Source organism: Takifugu rubripes, chromosome 1, assembly GCF_901000725.2.
Source record: "Takifugu rubripes chromosome 1, fTakRub1.2, whole genome shotgun sequence".
Taxonomy (NCBI): Eukaryota; Metazoa; Chordata; class Actinopteri; order Tetraodontiformes; family Tetraodontidae; genus Takifugu; species Takifugu rubripes.
This window is the reverse complement of record NC_042285.1, coordinates 18,646,814-18,662,417: the sequence shown is the minus strand read 5'-3', so window position 1 is coordinate 18,662,417 and position 15,604 is coordinate 18,646,814. Positions and strand designations below refer to the sequence as shown.

Here is a 15,604-nt window from a genome sequence, read left to right as displayed (position 1 = left end):
ATTTACAGAGAGCAGCGTCAGTGAAATCAAATGAATCAAATGCGTCTTCATGAATGAAAAACAAAACATTCCAATTGGTTTCGAGGAAAACGTTGATTGCATTTCCAGTCTCTCGTCTTGCCTGCTGTGGAAATCTAAACAAATCCGAAATGTGCAAGAGGCGGATGTGATGAAACATCGGCTGTTGAAAACGTAGTTAGGACAAGGATACTTACAGAAATGCAATTAACTATCTCACTGAGAAACATTTTAACAGCATCAGCAACTGTTTTCTAACCTCACGTTATTTATTTCATTTCTTTTTAATATGACATTGACATATATTTTAAATACTGGTTTTAATAACAGCAACATTAATAACAGCAGCAACAACAACAACAACAATATGAATAATAAAAGTAATAATAATAATTTTATTATTTAAAAGATAACAATACAAACACTGAGAGAAACAATAATAATAATCCTCCAGGAAAAAAAGTCTTGTTAAAAGATTTACACATGGAAATAGAACAATTAATGAGCTAGATGTCAACTAAGGCAATGAGGAGCAGACGGGGCCTTTCTTCTGTATGATGAAGGATCCTACAGCTGTTCACATGCACAGCTTCGTGCGTCAGCTGAGATCACCACCACCCCATCTTCTGAAGATGACCGCACCACAATAGAGTGCCTCTTTCAGCTACACACCCTCTTAAACATGGTGCTTCCCCTTTTACATAGTTATTTTGTTGTGCTGGAACATGCACCACTGAGTTTGCGGTGATATCCCCTCTAAAGACTTTCTTGTGTCTCAGAACCTTTGGTGGGTTGCTGTGTCCTCCATCACTAATGCAAAGGGCTGAGGGTGGGAGAACCACGGCTCCAGTTCTTCTGTGCAGAGATTCTAGAACCTCAGCTGTTGAAGGGTCACAGGTGACTTGGTGGCCTTCCCCAATAGACTCCCTGGAAACCAGAGACTTTGGAGATGCAGAGTTATAGATGAGCCATGTGAGGGTGAAGTTTTGATCACCCGCGCTGTTCGTTCACTAGACTGAGATCAACCACGCAAACAACTGGAGTTCCTTGCAAGGGAGAGTCGAGCAGCAGTTCAAGCTTCCTCTGTCAACTCTGCTCGTCTGCTGCTCGCTCGCCTCTTTTATTGGTGCAAACAGAATGTGTGTCCAAACAGGATCTCCTAACTCATTGTCTTCTGACATCTTCTCCCATCTTAACGAACTTCTCTAATCTTGACCAACAGGATACATCTGGGTGCTGGGCTTGGTTAGAAGCAGCTTCAGCACTTTTACGAAACACTCTCATGTTCTTCTTTTCTTGTCAACATTCCTCAAACACTCAAAATCTACATACAATAGCATTTAATGATAATACTAATAACAACAATAACAATAATTCTTCTCACAGCCACGAGATCTTTATACTTCTGAAGAGCAGGTGGATGCTGGCACATTTCTTTGCTTTTTTTTCCCACTTTCCTACAACCTCTTGTTGCCTTCAGTGTCCTTTCTTCTTTATGTTCTATAAATGTCAGTAGAAGGAAAAATGAAACCTTCATCAAATCGAGAGTTATAATTTCTGAGGACCTTAGAGAAAGTTTTTTTTTGTCCTACTTTAAAAGTGAATGCCTTTATATTCTTTAATATCACCCTGATCCTCATTTGAAAGTTGATTAAATCAACAGGTCATTTCATTGACATTTGTCTGACGTGATCAGCATAAACCACCATGATTGTAAAGCTGTATTATTGTCTATCTGGGATAAATCGCAGGCACGAGCAGCCGATCCTGGTAGTTGCTTCTGGCAGTCTCTGCCTGTTTATCCAGACTTTACTTCGGCTCGCTGCTCTGCTGTCAGGTGATCATCACAAGACCAGAAGCTTAATCCTCCTCTTTCCTACAAAAGCAAGAGCAGCATTTAGCCGCCTTCTCAATGTGCATGAAACCAAGTGGAACACAGCATGATTCGGCTGTAAAAGTTGTTTTTCCACGTATGTTTCAACTATCACTGAATCTAATTGGAAGGCACGCGACTGGGAGCCAGAGAAGGCTGAGATTCCACACTCATTCGGGGGAACTAATCAACCATTTTATGACCGATACTTGACGATTTCTTGCTGCTGAAACACCGACTGAAGGAAACAAACATGTGGACTGCGTTGGGCTTGTATTTTCTTTTTCTGCTCGTCTGGCCAAAGGCTACAGAAGCCCAGTTTCCTCGTGTGTGCTGCACTGTGGAGGGAATCCTGTCCAAGCAGTGCTGCCCGGCTCTGGGCTCAGATCCTGCCAACATCTGTGGCTCTCTGACTGGGAGAGGAGGCTGCGTGTCTGTTCGAGTGGACAACAAGCCATGGGGAGGACCCTACAGCCTGAGGAACGTTGACGACAGAGAGAGGTGGCCCACTAAGTTCTTCAATCAGACCTGCAGGTGTACTGGTGAGTGATGATTTTTATAGTTTTTTTTTTTGGTTTAATATTTTGACTGTTTTTCAGGCAACTTTGCGGGTTACAACTGCGGACAATGCAAATTTGGATGGACCGGACCCAACTGCGACCAGAGGAAGGCCCCTGTGGTGCGTAAGAACATCCACTCTCTGACCCCTGTGGAGCTCCAGGAGTTCCTTGATGTTCTGGAACTGGCCAAGAACACCATCCACCCCGACTATGTGATAGCCACGCAGCACTGGCTGGGACTGCTGGGGCCCAATGGAACCGAGCCACAGGTCACCGACATCTCTATCTACGACTTCTTTGTATGGCAGCATTACTACTCAGTTCGAGACACTCTGCTGGGTAAACGTCACACTTCATACACGCTGATCAAACATCAATGAAGTGATTGCAGATCATCTCAGTTTATTGTCAAATGAGGACTGGAAGAATTACCTCTTTGTTTAGGTCCCGGTCGTCCTTTCAGAGCCATCGATTTCTCGCATAAAGGACCAGCTTTCATCACCTGGCACCGTTATCACCTGCTGAGCCTGGAGAGAGAGCTGCAGGTAGATCAAAATATCAGTTCACTGATTAGTTGATGAACAGCCTCAAATTGCATCACTAAACACATTCAGTCAACTTTGATTTGTATCAGTTCACCAACACAACCCAGGTTAGTAGTTAATTCACTGTTGAATTCAAGGATAGTGCTGTTGAATCTGAATATATCTCCTTTGTATGATTGCTTGTTTTTAACATTGAGAGATGATCTAGACTCAGTTATTGACTTTTAAAAGCTTTATTTAATGTCAAAATCAGCAATCAAATGTAACCAAGTGAATCTCTGAACCAGTTAAGTTTACATTTGTATACATTTACACTTTTTACTTGACATTTCTTTCTTTAGAGCCACTTAAGTCAAGTGGCAGTTTGCAGTTATTGTTCTAAGACAGAAGTTTTACTATAATTGTAATATCATTTTCCATGTAGAGACTGACTGGCAACGAGAACTTTGCCATCCCTTACTGGAACTTTGCCACAGGCCAGAGAGAGTGCGACGTCTGTACTGACTCGATGCTCGGAGGCCGAAATCCCGACAACCCCTCCCTCATCAGCAGCCAGTCCAGGTTCTCCAGATGGGGGGTGGTCTGCAACAGGTCAGCGTTATTAATCCATCAATGATTTGCAAAGTGAAGCCACGGTTGTGACGTTGGAACCGTTGCCTGCTCCAGTTTGGATGACTACAACCGTCTGGTGACTCTCTGTAATGGCACCAATGAGGGCGTCATCCAGAGGGGCATCATGGAGGCCGAGAACATCTCTCTGCCCAACATGAGTGATGTCAGGAGCTGCCTTGGAATCAGAGACTTTGACAGCCCTCCGTATTTCACCAACTCCTCCTTTAGTTTCAGGTGCATCTCAGCTTCACCACAAAATGAATCCTAAAGTTTCATTGGGATTTCTGAACTATGTTATTTTAAATGACAGAAATGCGTTGGAAGGCTATGAGAAGCCAGACGGAGAACTGGATGAGTCTGTTACTAACCTCCACAACCTTGTGCACTCCTTCCTGAATGGGACCAGCGCCCTGGCCCATTCTGCGGCCAATGACCCCATCTTTGTGGTGGGACACTGACTTCCTGCATATGGTTTAGTCCACAACATCACATTGGAGGCCGTGTTGAGTTCAAAGACCACCCTGTTTTACTGCTGTTTCTCCTGCAGGTGCTCCACGCCTTCACTGATGCCATTTTTGACGAGTGGATGAGACGGTTTTCTCCGTCCAACGCCACTTTTCCGGATGAAATGGCTCCCATCGGTCACAACAGGGACTACAACATGGTCCCCTTCTTCCCGCCAATCACCAACGAAGAGATTTACGTAACCTCGGAGCAGCTGGGATACGCATATGCTGTTGACCTGGACGGTGAGCCAGTGTGCAAAGAAAATCACCACGTTGGGGAATTTGCTAATATGCCGTTTTCTTCTTCAAGTCTACAGTAAATAGCCCACATTATGGGCTAGAACAAGCCTAGCATAGCTTGTAGCATGAAGAAAGGATATGTGAGAAAGGCTGCCTGAGTCTGAAAGTACTAATCTACACAGTATAAGCCTCTTGAACTAGTTTTGGTTATTTTGTTTGCTATTTTGATGAGTCAAGAATGTAATCTAACTGTATTTAAAGTTTTGTGGTTAGTGCATTTCATGTGACCCTGAATCATTTACGTTTATAGATTTACTAAATTCTGCACTAATCCTTAAGAAAATAAGCAAATTTTATTCCACCGTTATTCCATTGATTCCCAAATGCCCCCGGATAAGAAAACACTTGGGCAAAAAACAAAAATGACGGACAATGACTTGCCTCATTATTTGCTTCTCATGTAAGATTGAATCAGGATTTGTTCTGCTGATCTCGTAGCAGATTAGGAGCAAGTCGGCGAGGAATGCTGGTTCGACCATCTGATTCAGTAATGACCGAGGGTTCTTTCCTTTCAGCCCTTTTCTAATCGCCTCTCCTCTCCTTCATCCCTGCAGACGCAGCCGGCGGGCCCCCGGTGCTGGTGCTGGGCTCCACTCTGGGCGGAGTCTTCATCGGTCTTCTGGTGCTCCTCCTTATCTTTGTGCTCTACATGCGCCAGCGGAGAAACACAGGCTTCGAACCTCTGATAAAAGCTGACTTCTCAAATAGGAAGTACACAGAGGAGGCTTAGATTCCACGAATGCGAAACTGCTCTTCAGCGTTCTGCGGGACGTGAATGAAGAATAAAGTTAATTAGACATGACCATGATGTAAATCACGATTTATTCTTTAAAGACTATTAGTCCTAAATGTCACAAACTGAGTTTCTGGAATGAGTCAGAATACAACGCAGGTACACAGGAAGTGGTTTTCCAACATTATTTTACAAGCGCATTTCTCCCTCGATGGCTTTAAAAGAATAACCCGAAACACAAAACTCTGTTAGAGGTTTTTTTATTTAATAAATATTTATTCTCAAGAACAGTAACAAAAACACAAATGTAATTGTAATTGCACTGGGAAACAATAAGGCATATTCGCTCGCTAAGTGCCTCAGATCACTCAGATGAACTGAAATTAGATGCTCCAAACAGACAGTTTGACGTTCTATACTGAATTAATAATACTGAACTGAAAAAGGACTTGTCCTATTTTTCTGCTCATTCCAATTTTAATTGGCATTTTTTTCCTCCATAATTTTATTGCAAAAATATTATCAGCTCAGTGATACAAAACATAAAAACATCCTTTAAAGGTCAGTATTTATAGAATTAAAAAAAAGTTCCTTTTGAATGAACAAGACCACATTTATGTGGCTGCAGATGCAACGTCAATGTAAAGCTGGACACTGGTGTAGCGCTGAAGGGGTTTATTCCCTGGATCTGTCCTGTAAGCTGAGCTGTCCGGGTGGTAATGGAGCTGAGGGGGCTCTCAGAGAACAGTGGACGCACATCCAGGCTGGTTTTGTCCGCCCCCTCCTGCAGTGGCAGGCCTCTCACATTCTCTGTAAGTACGCTCTACTGAGGAGCGCCGCCGAAGCGTTCAGCCCTGTCCGGTCTCTGCAGATTCTCATTTCACAGGTGACTGTGGTCGGCTTCCAGCCTGTCTGTGCTGCAGACATAACCATTCAGGCTTCACAGATAAATTTGGCCACCCTTTCTTTGCATTTCCTGTAACTGCCGTGTGCCGTTTGGCCCTTCTCTCAACAAATCCTCCATTCTTTACATAACGCCCCAGCTCAGACAATGCAAGTCCCAAACCATTTAACTGCAACATTAAAAAGCAATTAAAGGTGTAAAAACAAGAGACAAACAGTTTTTGAATGGCTGTTTAACAGCGTTCTAAACTGTCTAACAGTGACATTTGGGCCCCGTTAACAGCAGACCACCGATGGCAAAAGGGTTGAGAAGAGGAGGTGAGGACCAGGACCTAGAGCGGTAGCTCTCTACTCTCTCTCTCTCTGTGCTGCAGCATTTATCCACATCCACTAGCTTTTTATTAGTATTAATACAGGGTGGTGGTAGCTTGGTCTGTAGGGTTAGGGTTAGGGTTAGAATTTTGATTAGCTGTTTTACACCCTAACCCCCAAATGCTCACTGAGGCACCTGCTATGAACCAGCACCCTTCCCATGACCCCGAAAGGGAAAAGCAAAAGATATGTAAAAAATAAAAAACATGTATATGAAATGTTTTTTTTTTTTTCATTGAACAAAATCTGAATCCTAGATCAGGGTGGCTGCTGGGGTCACAAAAGCAAAGCAGATGGAGGATGATGAGATGTTCCTGTGCGACATGAAATGAAACTAAATGATTCAGTGGCACATTTGAATGGTTCAAATTTTTTAAGCGGAGCATTATTTACCAATAACAGGAGGATTTGTTGGAGATGTAGGTGGGAACCATGTTGCTGGTCACCGTCATCCCCTCGTGTTCATTCCAGATAACGCATCGCACTCGCTGTGCCTCTCCAGCACACAAACACATTCTCCACAGTTTTCGCAAAAGAAAAAAAAAAAATCAAAAGGCTCAAAGTGCGTGTTTATATTTTCCCACATAGAGACCTACATTAATACCTGTCCTATGTGGAAGAAATCTCTGAAGTAGAGTTTGTTGTGACGCCGCAAATCACGTCAAAGCGCGGCACCGCTCGATCTTTGGGAGATGATAAACACGGCTGCTCTCCTCCCGAGAGCTCCTCCTTGAGGGGAGGGGGGGCTGCACGACTATACCGTTAATCTGCTGCAATACAGAAGAAAAATGCAGAAAAAAAATAAATTGCAAAAACAAACAAACAAAAAAAGGGAAAGCAACTGGTGTCCGTGTTGCGTTTCTGGCATTATCTCCACTGTCGGGAGAGTGCCAGGACTGACAGGGCCAGCGTGAGGAGCAGGGCTGCAGGGGGGGCGCTCGGCAGCTCGGAGCCGTCCACAGGACCCCCCCGGTCAGCTTCCACCACCGGGGCTTCGGTCGTGAGATCCTCGGCGTCCGCGTCCGTGGGGCAGACGTCTGTGCAGCCGCTGCCGCTGCCGGAGCCGCTGCCCTCATCGCCTGCAACGTCAGGACAGAGAGAAGCCCGGCTGATCAGCGGCCCACCCGATCACATGATCAACCCCATCAGCATGACCAGGATGCATTTCTGCGTGTTTTCCTCGCACGCCTGCACGTGCACCGGAATGTGTCGAAGTGCTCACTTGAGTCTTGGAAGTAGATATCGTTGCCGTTGTAGGCGTTCCTCAGCTTGTTGGTCATCACCCTCAGAGCCATGATCTGCTGTCTGATGAGCGTGTCCGGCCGCGTGATGTCCACCCCCACCTCTGGGTTATTCAGCTGGTTGGTCAGGCCGTCCTTCTGAACTTCAGGGAAGTACCTGAGCAGTCAGATGAAATCCAGGAGCAAAGGTCAAAGGTTTGTTCCAATTTGTCATTCCGTGAAACGACGGGTGCCCCTGCAACACTTAAGCACAAACTCTGCTCATGTGGTCCAGTAACAGCAGGTTTAAAAACCGTTTCCGCCACCAGGCTCAGATGAAGCCACCAAAACGGTGACACACTCACGATTAAGTAACGCTGTTGTGTAACAGTCAGCATTTTTAAAAACTTTAAAGCGCCTTTAGAATTTTGATTAGCTGTTTTACACCCAGATAAAAAAAACCACTTAGTTACTTTATTAATATGGATACATTTGACAGTTTTTAGCAGCAGGATTGAAAAACCAGAACAAAGTCCTGCTTTTAATAGCAAAACCCTTTTTTCTGCATTCCTGCTTGATGAATAAGCTGCCGACACCACGTGAGGGCATTCCATACCTCCCCATCACCTCAGCTCACTCAGCTTTAGCAGCACCTCTGACCCGTTTCATCAATTTTCCCAATACCCTTTTCATTTTACACAGCGGCAGCCTGCACTCACACACACACACACACACACACACACACACTGCTAATATACAAAGCTACTTTTTAGGTTTGAAGGATGTATGAAGAATTCAATATGTCAGAGCTGAATATCTTTTGATCCCACAGTTGATGTTATGAATGAAGGCAGCACTAAGGAGACCGTGACCTCGGCCACGGCTGGAGGCGTCTGCAGAGCGCCTGCCAAGATTTGCCTTGAGAAAAAGAAAATTCTGATTAAGTGGTCCAGTTAAAATGAGAGCGTGAACATGACTTAAAATAACAGACTGATACTGTTGGCATCATAATCCTTAATTCCCAGCTCAGCCAGTAAACTAAGGTCACGGCAGGGCCACCTACCTGCCCCTCGTGTGCCCGTTCCAGCAGTCATCATCGCTGGTATTTCCTGCCGTCACTCTTTCCTCCACACATAACACATCTGGCAAGTTCGACCAGAATTTCTTTGACATCTTCAGCTTTTCTTTAATGTCAATCACCTAAAGAAAAGATGGAGGTGTTCAGAAAGACAGAAAGCTAAAGATTGTAAGTCATGAATCCTAGAGCCTTGATCTATCGTTACTTTAACAGGAAAAGGAAAGCGCTTCCAAAGCAAACCGGTCTATCATAGTGCACAATGATTTGTGAAGCACATTTTTACAGTCACAATTACAGCTTATATATATATATATATATATATATATATATAAATATGTCTGCGTCCCTGGGTCTGTGTGTGTGTGTGTGTGTGTGGTCTATAGCCCCTGTAGAACACATAAAAACGCACAAAAATCAGATTTTACAAAAATGAAAAAGACATTAAAGTACAAAAGAGCACTGTGAGTTGACACCAGCCTTCCCACATCTATATTCATGCTGCTGATCCTGGGGCTTCATAAGAAAAGCTCTTTTTACATGTTCTTGTAAAACCATTGGAGGGAAGGTTCCACCACTGAAAGCGTTACTTCCCGATTATGCTCCAGACTCGTATTGATATTTTTTCTCTTTTAAATACTCCATTATCATTTTACTTCATCAGAAACTTATAAACAGTGGGGTTTCCCCCCCTTCAACTTTTAAATAGTTACATCAACCCATCCTGCAGGACTGCAGCAGTAATTCCAGAGTCATTGCACCCCGGCCAGTGACGCAGTCCAGAAACCCTTTTTGAACATGAACTCCAATCTTTCATCAAACACAGAATTTGTAATATTTCAGTGAAGCCGAGAGGAGGCCTGATAGCAGCAGGTTGGCCCCATTATCTTTTTTTTCTGTCTGACTTGCTGTTGGCTTACGTGAAATTGTGGTGAACCTGAGCAGAACATGAAAGGTGCTGTACGGAGTGTGTGACGCCGCTGTAGGCCCTGACTTCCCTTTTGATGTGTTAATCCTGTCACACTGATGCTGGAGCACTCGAGCGGCCGTGATACTGGCCAGAGGGCCAATGCTGAACTTCATGTGAGGCAGAAGGGCAACGTTTGAGTAAAACTCAGACATTAACTTTAGTTTAAGCGAGAGACTTTAGACCTACAGAGGTCTCGGCAGTGCTTTATCCTCCACTAGGTGACTGATTACTGCAGTATTGTGTATCATGTGAGATTTAAAAAAAACAATAAATACATTTACACAATACATTTACAATAAATACATTTAGATTAAATGTTTGGCGGGCAGCAGAGAGCAGCTTAAAAAGCAGAGGGCTCAACTGTTTTGGTGGGAAAACTCTGCTTCACTGCACATCTGTGTGAATAAATAACCGTCGCACTTATTGTGTAGGTAGCCGAAGTGGACGCTAGGTGGCAGTATGTCTCTGAAGAATGAGCAGAGCAGCCTCCCAGTCAAATGCTGCTATCTAATTAGTCTCCTTTCTAATCAACGTTGCACAGACACACATAATATACCCTGTGCGATTGTAGTAATTTACGGTGTGTGTAAATAGAGAGCTGCATATTTAATAAAGGTCCATGTTAGTGCAGCGTGCAGCCGAGATCCTCATTACAATCAGCCGCCTGTTACCGACGCTGACAACGTTCTCATTAAAAATCTCCATGAGGGCAGTGGATGAACACTTCCACCCGCTCCACGCGTCAGGATATTAAACTGGTATTGTATCCAGCCGCAGCCTGATGGATTACGATTATCAGGAAGTGTGATAGCCTTTTCAAACCCTGATCACATTAAAGGACTTTTCTAATGCGAGTGATGCCTTCAGCTCTGCAGCGAGGCCCGTTCGGACCTGTAGTTCCTCAGGGCCGCAAAACACCTTCTCAAGGTGTCAATGTCTGAAGAAGACATTAAAAACAACATAAAAACGCTGCTTCAGGTGCTGCCTAATCAGACACTTCGGGGTTAAATGCTTAAAGCAATGTAGGGGGAAAAGGACATTGTAATTTAGGAATCCTGGTAAATATGCAGCGTTAGCACTGAGATTCTCTGCTAAAGGAGAGAAGAATGGGGCAGCCTCTCCACTTCTCCGACTCATCCTTCCCGTATGGCCTTGCTCTCTGTTTTATGCATCACAACATCTATATTCAATTTGTCTTCAAGGCGCGATGTACAGCACAAAGTTGCCGACTATTTTGCAAAAACGCACGCCTATGGCTAAAGACGTTGGTGGAACGAGCTGTAATCGAATGTTATGAGTCACAATCAGGACTATAAACCTTCCGACTGCTACATTTACGACTCTGCTATTTTTTCCTTGTGGGGTGACAAAAATTTACTCCTTCAAGTGTCCATTTATTTCTAACTGCATCTGCAGATTTGAAGGTTTCATCGTATAAAGATTTGTTCACCTGACGTGCAGCATAGCGTCTAGAGGAGCGCCGGCATGTCGGAGCAGACTGGGCTGTTGCTGGGAGCACTGCTGAGGAATTACGGCTGGATCATACAGTGAACCTGTTTTATTGTAATACAGGTGCACATCAGTACAGCCGCACAGATGCATTTTTAATAGATTTTGGGCAGTGAGGGAGTCACAGAGGAACATAGGGAGCTGAATATTATTGAAATTAGGTTGGAAATGATCTCACTGCTGCTAAAGTGACAAAACAACAGCTGATCTGTATTTTTAAATTGCCTCGCAGCATCAAGCCGGCTCATCCTTCCCTCCGTTTCTTTCATCCTCTGCATCCCTGATTCCTGTCCCAGGGCATATATGACTTCATTGTGTCTCTCCCTCCCTCCCTTTGGCCGCTCTCTCTCTCTTTGACCACAGCCTTAAGTGAAAGTGAAGGTTTGGTAGCTGACCCGCGATCTCAAACCACTGCTCCTATTCTGAGGCGCTTTGTGAATAATGTCTCTGCTTTCTCCATCAGCTGCGGTCCAGCGGTGCCAGCTCAGTCATCTCGGGGCAGTATAGAACCTCCCACACTTCCTTCACGGCCACCTTGATGGAAACGGGCCGCTGACAGTAAGTGCTCTTAATTTCTCTGCCACTTCTTACAGTTACACTTTTTAATACATATTAATTCAACCCTGAATGAAACTTAATCCCCCCCCCCCCACACACACACACACACACTTCTGGGGGGTTATTTCTGTCTCCTCCTGCCTAACAAGGCAGTTTATCAAGCAGCTAAACCACGACACAGAAGATTATTTCAGCAGCGCGCAGCAATGAGGAGCAGCCCTGTAAGGCGCAGCAGCTCCCCCAACTTAGCATAACCCAAACACGGGCTCACCTTTAAACCCGCTCTGTTCCTCGCCACAAATCCAAACGAACACACAGGCCAGTGTTGACTCGCTGTAAAGAGTAAGCGGGCGGCTCGCAAAGACAAACACGGGAGAGATGTTTGCACATAAAATTACATCCAAAAACAACAGCGAGAGTCAATGAGACGAGAGCTCGCCGGGATCCTGCCAGGCCGACCGTCCCTGCTGCTTTCCTGCGTGTGACAGGGTGGCACCGGCAGGCTGTAGCCACGGTGTTGTTAGGTGTCCTTGGCTATTGTTAGACGGAAAACTGGGCTGTGTCTAGGTTTGAAGCCCAGCCACTGGGGCCTCTCCTCTCTGATGTGGCTGTGGGACATCGCTCAGACCTGCTATCTGAGGAGTCCCATCAACTTTCATTCTCGTGTCTGTGCCGTGTTCAGCGTCTCCTCTCAGAAACAAAAACCATAAGGGAAGCTTGTCCGACAACGTGCTAATAAAAGCCCCCGCTATCTTGTTAAATTAGCAAGCCTCTTGTTTTTCATACAGCTATCTGGAGATGTCATCGCAACTTGACACGGAGCATATCAGCGAGTCTGGGCTAAATTAGTGCGTGTCCAATCTAATCATAGACCCGGCGGCGGGACTCGCCACCAAACCACGAGGGGCGGATGTCTCCAAGATCAACGTATTTTCCCTGGCAACTGCTCCTCGGCTCGGCGTTAAAATAGTTTTACATTTGATATGAATGCAGTTTTCCGGGCCTGCATCTCGATTACAGAGGTCAGCGAGTGGGTTCTGCTCATACCAGAGACACTGGCCGTGGCAGGAGGCTCTGCCCCGAGCCAGCGACCGCCGAGAGGTCGGGCCGAAGCCCTTTCTCACAGGCAGGACGGTCCTCAGTAAGAATAACTCTGCCTCTTCATCACATTTTTCATCAAAGTCTTGTCGCAGAGCGAGCCAGCCGCTGATCTTCATGATGAACTGGTGGATCAGCCAGCCAACGGGTCGGGCATCAGAGCGCCGAGGCCCTGCTGGAGCTTGTCCGTAGACATGGCTACTTAATCTGGTGTCACGTTATAAATTCTTGTTCACTGGCTCGGGTCCGACCATAAACAACGACCCCTCTGAACTGAGAACTGCCTTCTGGCTCCGCAGCATTAAAACTCAGCAGAGTAAAACTAATACCGGCCCAACCCCAGATCCATGGGGGAACAACCTCTGCCTGGTCGTCTCCTTCGTCCTTGGCTAGCACTGCTAAAAGCAAATAACCGCCAGGACGTGTGCAGATGTGAGGTTGTTTTCATCTGATCAGCATCCATGAACAGGGACGAGACTGCGAGGACTCGGCCCAGCTGTTTATCTCGCTCCGCTCACACAGATGGGAGCGATAACCCGCCAGACGAACCGTGTCTACGGAGCAGCGCCACCACGAGCAGACTCAAATGAGGCTGGACGTGACAGTGCAGCTGTGGTTTGGGCCCATCACTGCCGGGCTGCGTGTCAGACCGGCTCAAAAAACTGGTTTTGTTAGCATGCTCCTGCAGCCATCGGCTTTTTATTCTGCTCTCTGGTACCACCTCCCTTGTTTCCCGTGATTGTGAGCGATTATGCCCCGACATAAAGCTGCCACAGCCGAACACTTCACCATGATTTAACTTGGATGTCGCAACAGCCGGGGGGACGCATGTAGGTCTTTCTTTTAAATCTCCCGGTGACAGGGCTGTCAATGCAGGCACCACAACATTGTTAATATGCCGCCGACCCAGAATAGACACCTGACATACCGTGAAAGGCATCGTTATTCAGCAGTGGAGATTATTTGCATTTGTCTTGATTGTGAAATACAGGACATTCTGTGAGATCTATCCTAATCCTGCTTCTCACAGGAGTAATGAATATTTATCACTTATTATAACACAATAAACTGCCCCAAATCTACTGCAATCTTAGACTTCTAGGATTGCACCTCACTGAATTTCCTCTCATTACGTCTGAATACTGTAGATTAACTTTAATCGCTTAGTTCTGGAACACTCGGCTGCAACTTTCCAGAAATCCTCCATTAATCTTTATGTCTTTGCTTTCTCATGACAAAATGCTCAAAACCCGCTAAAAACATTAACATTTTATGGACACATGAAGCTAGGCAGTGGCTGAAGGGATGCTTCAGGAGTCAGAAATGTCAGATATCGTTTGGTGCGGTACTGACGGCGTACAAAATGGTGCGTTGAGTGGCCCATTTAACACAACGCCGCCTGAAACCACCTGCTCCCTCCCGTGGTATTTACATAGTTAGCCAACGCGGTGTATCATAGTGAGCGAAATGTATCACACGGTGATCCCACGGTGAGAAAATATGACAGAATATTGATGAAGCAGGGGCGAGTTTGCGAGCGTGATTGGCCCGAGGCTACGGGGGGATGGGGGGGGGGGGGGGGTTGAAAAAGGCAGATGATTAAAGGGAAGCTGCACGGTGGAGAACAACGCAATCACCGAGGCCCCCTCGCTGCTCCCCCGAGAGGACGGCCGGCCCGGAGAGCAATGGGGCCAACGTGTCTCATTAATGTATCGACAGATATGAAGCGCTGCAGAGCACTTTATGGCGGCAGCATTAGTCACCGAGGAGGAAGGGACACAGAGTAAATGATTCAAATGAGACCAACGAGCTTTCCAAGAGAGTAAATGATGGTGCGCTTTAATCATTGCTGCCGGACAACTGCCAGCATGTTGACAGCTAACCCAGTGTTGGCAATAAAAGTTATTCCTACAATTTATTTATCATCAGTGACAGGGGGTGTTAAAACCTATGGCATGTGTAAAGCGTAGATTTTCTGATTCAGACTTCTACGATTACTGCAGGCTACTTTACATGCAAGCTAAAGCACACTAAAAATTATTTTAATGGGAATGCTTTGCACGTACAATTTCTAGAACAAGCTGATTTAAGAGGTTATGATGAAACTCAAACAATATAGAATAAAGCACCTGTGAGTTAAGACAAAAGGAAATTCTGTAGATCTCTCGTTGGGCGAGAAGCACAGCAGGCAGGATTAAAGTTATGAGATTTTTCTTTTCCCTCCATGACGTATTACATCAGGTTAAGCTTTTTTCTGATCCAAAATGTACCTTCTACCAGACTGGAGACTGTAGGAGGAGCAGCAGCAGAGGATTCCTCTCTTTTTTTTTTGCCTAAAGTGTGCAAAGGGTCACCTGTACACGTGGCCTCTTCTTAGAGCCCCTGACGGCTCCTGAATCTCATATCAATCCTGCAGTTCTGAGCAGAGCCTGAGCCCAGTTTTAGCAGTCTGAAGGACACCAAACTCAGACATGCAGTAACCCAATAAGAGAGGCGACACAGCCTCCATCTATATCCCATCTACCATACATTTGTTTTGAAAAATTCTCTATAATAAAATATATACCGTAATAGCATTACAAGACAGTGTTGCCCTCTGAACAGGATGCTGCTGCTGCTACATTATAAATGATGCCGCTGAATGATGGCTAATAAGTATTCCATTGTTACACCTTCTGGCTTGAAACAGCATTTGTGATGTCTTTATCTCCTGACAGGACCAAGGTCAAGAGGCATCATGAGCGACATCCCC

General features: G+C 45.4%; 2 protein-coding genes across 3 annotated transcripts in view; one reads left to right on the top strand and one right to left on the bottom strand.

Annotated features, from left to right (window-relative positions):
- Positions 1 to 1,912: 1,912 nt before the first annotated feature.
- On the top strand, positions 1,913 to 5,216 carry dct (dopachrome tautomerase). Its single transcript, XM_003961883.3, has 8 exons — positions 1,913 to 2,433; positions 2,491 to 2,790; positions 2,896 to 2,996; positions 3,421 to 3,587; positions 3,663 to 3,842; positions 3,919 to 4,054; positions 4,156 to 4,357; positions 4,969 to 5,216. The coding sequence occupies exons 1-8, from the start codon at positions 2,145 to 2,147 to the stop codon at positions 5,142 to 5,144; spliced, it is 1,551 nt and encodes a 516-aa protein (XP_003961932.1). The 5' UTR covers positions 1,913 to 2,144; the 3' UTR covers positions 5,145 to 5,216.
- Positions 5,217 to 5,363: 147 nt separating this feature from the next.
- The window catches only part of LOC101077158 (glypican-6-like), a 51,758-nt gene continuing 41,517 nt past the window's right edge, over positions 5,364 to 15,604 (bottom strand). For both annotated transcript variants that reach the window (XM_003961882.3, XM_029846910.1), the window contains 3 exons: positions 8,706 to 8,842; positions 7,645 to 7,820; positions 5,364 to 7,501 (listed from right to left, as the gene is read on the bottom strand). In XM_003961882.3, coding sequence (XP_003961931.2) covers positions 7,290 to 7,501; positions 7,645 to 7,820; positions 8,706 to 8,842 — 525 coding nt within the window. In that variant the 3' untranslated portion in view covers positions 5,364 to 7,289. The remainder of the gene's footprint in view (positions 7,502 to 7,644; positions 7,821 to 8,705; positions 8,843 to 15,604) is intronic.

Bases quoted from the DNA above. Each gene is read 5' to 3' on its own strand.
- dct (XM_003961883.3), top strand. From the start codon at position 2,145: ATGTGGACTGCGTTGGGCTTGTATTTTCTTTTTCTGCTCGTCTGGCCA. The intron at 4,055-4,155 runs GTGGGACACTGA...TTTCTCCTGCAG, and splicing joins CCAATGACCCCATCTTTGTG to GTGCTCCACGCCTTCACTGA. The intron at 4,358-4,968 runs GTGAGCCAGTGT...TCATCCCTGCAG, and splicing joins ATATGCTGTTGACCTGGACG to ACGCAGCCGGCGGGCCCCCG.